At 37.4% G+C, this 9,150-nt stretch overlaps 1 protein-coding gene across 1 annotated transcript; it reads left to right on the top strand.

Moving 5' to 3' along the window:
- Window positions 1–7,396: 7,396 nt before the first annotated feature.
- On the top strand, window positions 7,397–8,285 carry LOC123239577 (ubiquitin-fold modifier-conjugating enzyme 1). The gene has a single exon (XM_044666845.1). It carries the CDS (start codon window positions 7,444–7,446, stop codon window positions 7,936–7,938), a length of 495 nt encoding a protein of 164 aa, XP_044522780.1. The 5' UTR covers window positions 7,397–7,443; the 3' UTR covers window positions 7,939–8,285.
- The last annotated feature ends 865 nt before the right edge of the window (window positions 8,286–9,150 follow it).

The following is a 9,150-nucleotide window of genomic DNA, read 5'->3' on the forward strand; positions in this document are numbered from 1 at the left end:
CATAGGTTCGGTTTCTTCATCTACAAAATGAGGCTGTTGAATTAGGTAACCTCCCAAGTCCAGTTCAGCTCTATATCTAAAATAAATCATTAATGACATGGATTTCTCCACCCCAGCAGCACTGTCAATGTCACCCAACATTCCTAGGGAGATAGAGGGTACTGATCAGTAAATATGATGTCAATTCCTGTTGGAAATGTGGTCCTTTTATGTTTACATCCCTTTGAATTTCCCACCCACACATTGTGGAATCCATTAGATGTTTTTCTTATTACTTGAACAACCTTGATTACTATTTCTCCTTTCTGAGGTTTACCTCCCACAGAGTATGATTGCAAAGGACTCTGCTAATGGGGTATAAAAAGCCTGATTTATATCATGAACCAAAGCAATGACTTTCTGGAAATCCTCAGTGATCTCTGTGTTGACACTAAGTATAAACCTCTGATGGTGAAGTGTGCTCATTTGTATCTGAGCAGGTTTCAGTTCCCATAAATTCATTTTTACTTCATAATACCGAGATGTGCCTTGCATCTCTCATTCTCCTACCCCGCTACCTCTCCTACACATCTCCTCATAGAACATTTCTCTTATTTTTTCTTTTTTTTATAAACAATTATTTATTTGTTTCATTAAATATCAAACTATCTCCCTCCATTCTTTTCCTCCCTCAATTAAAGAAGAAAGTATTTGACAAAAAGACATATGCATATATACATACATATTTTTTTTAACTTTTACCTTCTGTCTTAGTATTAATCTTAATAGAGAAGAGCAAAAAATGGCTAGGCAATTGGGGTTAAGTGACTTACCCAGGGTCATATAGTTAGGAAGTATCCGAGGCTCTTTGGACTCCAAGCCTGGTGCTGCTATCCAGTTACAATACACATTTATCAAGTATTAACTAAGTACTGGGAATTCAAATATAAGCAAAAATATAGACATCCCTATCTTCAACAATGAATACATTAAAGAGGGTTGAAAAGTGCTGTTGGGAGAGAGAAGGAAATTGGATATGAAATCCAGAGAGTCAGGAGTTGAGTTAGGAGAGGAGTAAAAGAGAAAACATGGTTACCTGGGCACCTCTTGAAAGATGGAGCTTCCAGATGGAACTCACCAATCAAAGGGAAGTGCCAGATCTTTTATGGGCGAGAAATCTTCTGGAGGATGGTAGATAAGATCCAGAGAGTCGGGAACAAAGAGGAGTAACAGCACATTAATTCCTCCTCTTGAGGTGATTTCATCAATTCCTCAGCACATGCATACAGTGTACAAATAGAATTCCTTATGTGGCACTGTAAGGAAGTATAACTAACCTGTCTTTTCTCCCCTTTCCAACCCTAATATATTTCAGGTAGCTCCAGAGCCTTTAAACTCTTCCCTGGGGACACTACTGAATATGACAACCAGTATTTATCTTTGCACTTCCCATTTGCTCAAATGAAAGATAGAATGTTAAAGTCTTCTCTGGAAACCCTCTACCCCTGTGCTGGGCAAATGAAACACTATTATCACAAATGATATGCTTTGTACCCAGAGGGTGGTTCTGTTCTTATTACCAGGTATGTGGGTTCAGGCTGTGAGCCATAGGACTGACAAAGACATCAAAGTCATTCTTTCTAGGACATAATGTGACAAGAACACCAAACAAAAGAGTCCCTCTAGTCCAAACAATTCTTCATAGTTTAAAATAAAATACCTGGGAATGGAAGAAGCCAAAATCAGGTTATATTAGGTTTTCAAAAATCCAAACTTTATTTTGCTGAAATGAATCTTTTCATGGGTTAAGTTTTGAGATGGAATTCTCAGTGAGTAATGCATAATTAGGGCACAATTTGCTTTCCAGGGGAAATTTAAATAAAAAATTGGAACACCAGTGATTGAGTGAGCATGGTTGGTACATGATTTTTTTCATAGATTACTCTTATTTTAGGAACTAGCATTTCATAAGAGGCTCTCCCAACCCAGCTAATATCAATATACAATTATTTATTTAGAGATGCCCCATTCCTATGCACTTTCACTGGACTTGATTTTTTAAAAGGATCATTACTTATGCTGAATACATCAATCATTCTTGTTCTTTCACATCTTCAATAGTTTACTGTCTATAGACATCTTCCACTCTTCCTAAAAACATCTTTAAGTCTCCCCTATCCTAAAAAGAAAAGAAAACCTTCATTCCACTTTACTTGATCACCAACTATTATCCTGTATTTATCCCTTATTTCCCTGAAAAAAAAACATTTAGTGCAGGAGTTGTTAACTTTTCTCCTTTGACAGTTTGGTGAAACCTATGGACTCTTTTCAGAATACTGTTTTTAAATAATTCAAGGAAATACATTTAGTTAAAAGTTAGTCAAAATAAAAGTGTGGGTTTTTTTTCTATATCCTATTCATATCCATTCGCAGATTACCAAATCTTTTCACAGGCCCCTTCACGGTCCAGGATCCCACATTCAGAATCTTATTCTAGACAGAGAAGACTATACTTTCTTCCTCCGCTTCCTCACAATACGTTTCAACTCTATATAATCTGGCTCTCCTTCAACTGCTCTCCAAAGTAGTCAAAAACCTATTAATGTTTAAAGCTAATATCCCTTTCTCAGTCTTCAATGCTTTTGACATTTCTGTAGTATTGATACTTTTGACCACTCCCTCCTTCTTAGTTTTCCTCTTCTATGATTCTCATCTCTCCTCATTCACAACCTGTTTATTTTGCAACTCCTAAGTTTTCTTCATAGGTTCAATTTCATTTAACTTAACACATTTAATAATAGCTAATGAGTCTAAGGTTTTGCTCTACATCATGAACATGTAACATAAAAATTAAAGTCTTTGATTTCAATTGACTTATACCATCTTCTTCTCTTGTTTCTAACTATAAGAATACTGAAAGTTTCTGTACTCAGCCATATTTTCTTCTCTCTCTATTGGCTCCATTGACATGCTCATCCATTTCATTGGCTTCAATTGTGATTAGTGAATCAATCTTGGATTTCAAGGAAAAGATACAGCACTGATTTTATCAGACTTCAAATCCTAAAGTTCATTTTTATGTAAATCTTTTATTTCTGTGGATGTCTTTCCCACTTTCTAAGTGAAGTCCATGTGGCCTTAGAACAGAAAAGCAAGAGAATAAGTGACTTCACACAACTGCAAGAACAGAGACATGTCATATTTTGGATCAGAGAAGGAGGGTAGGACAGAAATGCCAACAATCTACTCATCCGAGATCAAGATGACTTACAAGAGTTTTGCCCCTGGATAGTGATGGGAAATGTTTGCATTTCTATGTTTGCTGCATATTGCTAGTAAATATCCCTTGAAAACTTCTTTGATTTTAATTTGTTAAATCATTCTGAGGTGATAGGAAGACACCCCAAAATGATGATTAAGCTAACAACATTAAAGACATCCTCATCCCCCCAAAGATACCCCTAAATCTGTGAGGAAGATATCTATATCTATAGATAGATAGATAGATAGATAGATAGATAGATAGATAGATAGAGCTATAAATTTATATGTTATATTAACTTACCTCACTCTGGGAATCTAATGTACTGATGTGCATATGTGTTGGTAGAAAAAATCCAGAGCCTGGAAACTAAAGAAAGGCAAAAATTATTTCCTTGACCTAAAAAAACCTCACATATTAATAGGGTAATGAACATATAAACAACTATGTACATCCAAGTTAAAAACACAATAAAAAAAAGAAACAAATTGAAAGAGAAGTCCTAGGACAATAAACAAATATTTTAAAGGTATGTGAACCAAAATTCTCAAGGGAAAAAAAAGTATCCTAGGGACAGCTATGTTGCTCATTGTATAGAGTCAGCCTTGGAGGCAGGAGGTCCTAGGTTCAAATCTAGTCTCATACACTTTCTAGCTGTGATCCTGGAGCAGTCATTTTCCTAATTGCCTAATCCGCATCACTCTTCTTTCTTGTTATTGATACTTAGAATCTATTCCAAGAGAAAAGGTAAAGTTATTTTTAAGAGTATTCTAAAGATAAGAAATAACAGAGATAGATTCTAGAAAAACTAAAAAAAGAAATGAAACTGTTAAGGGAAGTTATTGGGTTGGAAACCAAAACTCTCAATGTTGAATTTGTACAAGTAACTAACTAGGTACAAAATTTAGAAGACACTTTGAGAATTCTTTCCAAAGAAATAGAGGCTCTGAAAGAGATAATACAATGTCTATATGCAAAAATACAGAGATGGAAAAAATTTTTTACAGAAGAGAAGCTAAAGGCAACAATGTTAAAAGCTCATGTGAATTATGTATAAACCAAAGTAATTGATTTTGAAGAAAAGATGAATAGAGATAATTTTAATAATCATACTTCTTATTAAAGAAAATGACAAATAAATAAAGCCTAAATACTATAGTAAATAATTTTTGAAATGAGAAGATTTATATCAAGATACTACCTTTATAACCTTGGGAAAGTCACTCTACCTACCTAGGACTTAGTTCCATCATCAATGAAATTTACAGATTGGACAAACTCATATTTGAGATCCATTATATCTCTAGACCTCTGATCCTTTGGGACCGCAAAACTCTAATTGAAGAAAATCATAAATCACCATCAGAAGACACACACATCTTCATTCTACTTCAGACTCTGCTCTTGACTCTTGACTTTGTAGTATCCTCACCCTGGAAAGTCACGCCACATTTTTAGTTCCCTTCCTCTAACTGGTGGGTTTTCCAAGAACTTCCATTTTAAGAAAAGTGCCCGACTTCCTGGTTAAGATGGCAGCAGAGTAAAAAGCAGCACTTAACCTCTCCTAACCGAAACATACAGGACTCCTCAAGAGGTCATAAAAACAAATCCAGATGAACGGAGGGACCCCACAACAGGGTGTAGCAGGAAGGTACATGGAATCGGGGCATTTCCATGCTATAAAGGGGTGAAACAGCTCTCACTAAATTGCGGGCTGAGCAATCCCCCACACACCACCTACAACTCCAAAGCCAGCTCAAGAGAAATAGAGCAAGTTTGGGGCACCCATTGAGTCATTGGCAGCTCCAGGGCCTGTTCCTGAGAGCAGCAAGACTTAGGACCCCAAAAAGCTAAATAACACGTACGGACTTTGAGTGTGGACACAAAGCGCAGGCTCGAGAGGAGGTGGACACAGGCGTGCTCATGAGCAAAGGCTCTGAAACCCTGAGTGGGGAACCAGTGCAGATGGGTATACGACTGTGGAAGCAGCACCCTGAGACTTGTAAAGCAACCTCTGGCAGATGATCAAGCAAAGGGGTCCATCAGGGGGCTTGACCTTGAGACCTGAGTCAGCGTGAGGATAAACCTGAGAACAGACAGGGCTAACAATGGCAACCCAGAATCAGGAAGACCAAAAGAGAAAGATTAACAACAAGAAGAAGAAATCTTTATCACTCGGCAACTTTTACACAGAGAAAATCCAGACAACAGAGCAAACAGAAGAGGAGAACAAACAAGCATCTGGACCCTCCCAAAATAAAGAAAACTGGTCACAAGCTCTTGAAGATTTCATATATGAGATGACGAAAAAGTTGGAAAAGATTTGGCTAGAGAAATGGGAAATAGCTCAAAAGGAAACCAGGCAAGAAAATAACAGTTTAAAAGGCAGAATTTTGCAATTGGAAAGTGAGGCTAAGAAATCAAATAAACTGATAAGCAAATTGAACACCAGAAATGACCAGATTGAAAAGGAAAACTAAAAGATCATAGCCGAAAACCAAAAGATTATAGCTGAAAACCAGTCCCTAAAGGCTAGAATTGAGCAATTAGAAGCTAATGATCTCTCAAGAAAACAAGAACAAGTAAAACAAAGTCAAAGGACAGATAAAATAGAAGAAAAAATGAAATATCTCAAAGAGAAAGTGACAGACCAAGAAAACTGGTCTAGAAGAGACAATTTGAGAATCATTGGTCTTCCAGAAAAAGCAGAAATTAATAGAAACTTGGACTCCATACTAAAAGAAATTATTCAGCAAAATTGTCCTGAATTTCTAAAACAAGAGGGCAATATAGACATTGAAAGAATCCATAGATCACCCTCTACACTAGACCCGGAAAGGGCAACACCCAGGAATATAATAGCCAAATTCAAGAGCTTTCAAATAAAAGAAAAAATCTTACAAGAAGCCAGAAAGAGACAATTCAAATATCAAGGAGCACCAAACAGGATCACACAGGATCTGACAGCCTCCATGCTAAAAGACCGCAAGGCTTGGAATACAATATTCAGAAAGGCAAATGGGCTGGGCCTTCAGCCACGGATCAACTACCCATCAAAAATGACTATATACTTCCAGGGGAAAGTATGGGCATTCAACAAAATTGAATATTTCCAAGTATTTGCACAAAAGAGACCAGGACTAAATGGAAAGTTTGATATCCAACCACAAAAATCAAGAGAAACATGAAAAGGTAAATAAGAAACTGAGGGGAAAGAAAGAAAACTCATAATTTTTTAAATTTGACTCTTTAAGGGCTTAAATAGAATCTAATTATCTGTATTCCTATGTGGAGAAATGCTACATATAATTCTCTGTAGTGAATTCTATTCACTATTATAATATTCACTATTATAGCAGCCAGAAAAATAACTCATAAGGAGAGGACAGAATACTAAATGGTTTAAGATGACATGGTGGGGTGGGAAAGAGGGGGGAATAGTAGGGGACACCAAGAGAAATTTGAGTGAATAAGAAAAATAGGATATTCTATTAAACACAAAGAGGGCATGGGAAGGGGAGGGGATAAATACTATTATAAGAAGGAGAGGAAGAGAGCATTAAGAGGTAATATTTAAAACTTACTCTCAGTGTAATCAACCCGGAGAGGGAAGAGTAGCTTTATTAACCATTGGGATAAAAAAATCTATCTAACCCTACTGAGAAAGTAAGAAATGATAAACCAAAGGGAGCAGGGGAGTGAGGAGGTCAAAAAAGGGAGGGGAGAAGGAGGGGGAGGGAATTCATTAAGCCTTTAAAAATAAAAAGAGGGGAATAACAAGGGAGGGGGTAGAAAGGGAAGTTAATCAAGGGAGGGGATAAGGGATACCAGCTCAAAGCAAACCACTGGTTTAAAAGAAAATAGTGGAAGAATAAGGAGTGGGTGCAGGGGAAGATAGAAAAATGTCAGTGAATGCAAAACTGATAATTGAAACTTTGAATGTGAATGGGATGAACTCACTCATAAAATAGAAGCAAATCCAGAGTGGATCAGAAACCAAAATCCTACCATATGTTGTCTACAAGAAACACATATGAGGCTGGTAGACATACACAAGTTTAAGGTTAAGGGCTTGAGCAAAATCTTTTGGGCGTCAAATGAGAAAAAGAAGGCAGGAGTGGCTACTATGATTTCTGACAAAGCCAAAGTAAAAATAGATATGATTAAAAAAGACAGGGAAGGGACGTGTGCCCTACTCTAAGATGGCGGACGAGGCTACCCGGCGTGTTGTGTCCGAGATCCCGGTTCTGAAAACGAACGCCGGGCCCCGGGATCGGGAGCTATGGGTTCAAAGGCTCAAGGAAGAGTATCAGGCTCTTATCCGGTATGTGGAGAATAACAAGAATGCTGACAATGACTGGTTTCGACTGGAGTCCAACAAGGAAGGGACTCGATGGTTTGGAAAATGCTGGTATATCCAGGACCTACTTAAGTACGAGTTTGACCTCGAGTTTGATATACCGATTACATATCCCTCCACTGCACCAGAGATTGCTGTCCCTGAACTGGATGGAAAGACGGCAAAGATGTATAGGGGTGGCAAAATATGCCTAACTGAACACTTCAAACCCTTGTGGGCTAGGAACGTGCCAAAATTTGGACTGGCTCATCTCATGGCTCTGGGGTTGGGCCCTTGGCTGGCAGTGGAGATTCCAGACCTGATCCAGAAGGGGATAATCCAACACAAAGAGAAGTAATGCACCCCCTGAACATCTGACATACTTGGCTCCTGCCTCCTTTGGCCATTGCCACCTCTACCCACTCAGCTGATCAGTAGGCCTTCTCTGCCTTTTGCCATAAAGTTGTAGTGATTGGGCCTCTGGGTTGAGTTACTACAAATAAGCTTTGCCCCTACCATATGCTGGGACTCATGATCTGGCATCACTTGGGACAGGGCTAAGTATATCGAGCAGACGCTGGGACCATGATTCTACCACTTTCCCACTTAGAAAGAAGGGGAATCTGAAGAGATGCACCATGAAAATTTGTGTCAGCTCATCTGTTGAAGGCAGTAGCTATATCTTCCTTGAATAAAAGCTGCTTCCCCTGGTAAAAAAAAAAAAAAAAAAAAAAAAAAAAAAAAAAAGACAGGGAAGGTCATTACATCCTGATTAAAGGCAGTATAAACAATGAGGAAATAACACTGCTCAATATGTATGCAACAAGTGGCATAGCATCCAAATTCATAAAGGAGAAACTGGCAGAGCTCAAGAAGGAAATAGATAGTAAAATCATAATAGTGGGAGATCTGAATATTCCTCTTTCAAATCTAGATAAATCAAACCAAAAAATAAATAAGAAAGAGGTAAGAGAGGTGAATGAAGTCCTAGAAAAATTAGATCTAATTGATATGTGGAGAAAAATAAATAGGGACAAAAAGGAATAAACCTTCTTTTCAGCTGCATATGGCACATTCACAAGATTGACCATGTTATAGGGCACAGAATCATTGGAAACAAATGCAAAAGAGCAGAAATAATAAATGTAACCTTCTCAGATCATAATGCAAGAAAAATAATAATTAGTAAGGGCACCTGGACAGGCAAATCAAAAACTAATTGGAAATTAAATAATATGATTCTCCAAAACCAATTAGTCAAAGAAGAAATCATAGAAACAATCAACAATTTCATTGAAGAGAATGACAATGATGAGACATCCTACCAAATTCTGTGGGATGCAGCCAAGGCAGTTCTCAGGGGGAAATTTATATCCTTGAGTGCATATATTAACAAATTAAGGAGAGCAGAGATTAATGATTCAGTTGGGCATGCAACTGAAAAAATTAGAAAGCGAGCAAATTAAAAATCCCCAGATGAAAACTAAATTAGAAATAGTAAAAATCAAGGGAGAAATCAATAAAATCAAAAGTAAAAGAACTATTGAATTAATAAATAAGACTAGAAGCT

Source organism: Gracilinanus agilis, chromosome 3, assembly GCF_016433145.1.
Source record: "Gracilinanus agilis isolate LMUSP501 chromosome 3, AgileGrace, whole genome shotgun sequence".
Classification (NCBI taxonomy): domain Eukaryota; kingdom Metazoa; phylum Chordata; class Mammalia; order Didelphimorphia; family Didelphidae; genus Gracilinanus; species Gracilinanus agilis.

Coding starts and splice junctions, on each gene's coding strand:
- LOC123239577 (XM_044666845.1), top strand. CDS start 7,444: ATGGCGGACGAGGCTACCCGGCGTGTTGTGTCCGAGATCCCGGTTCTG.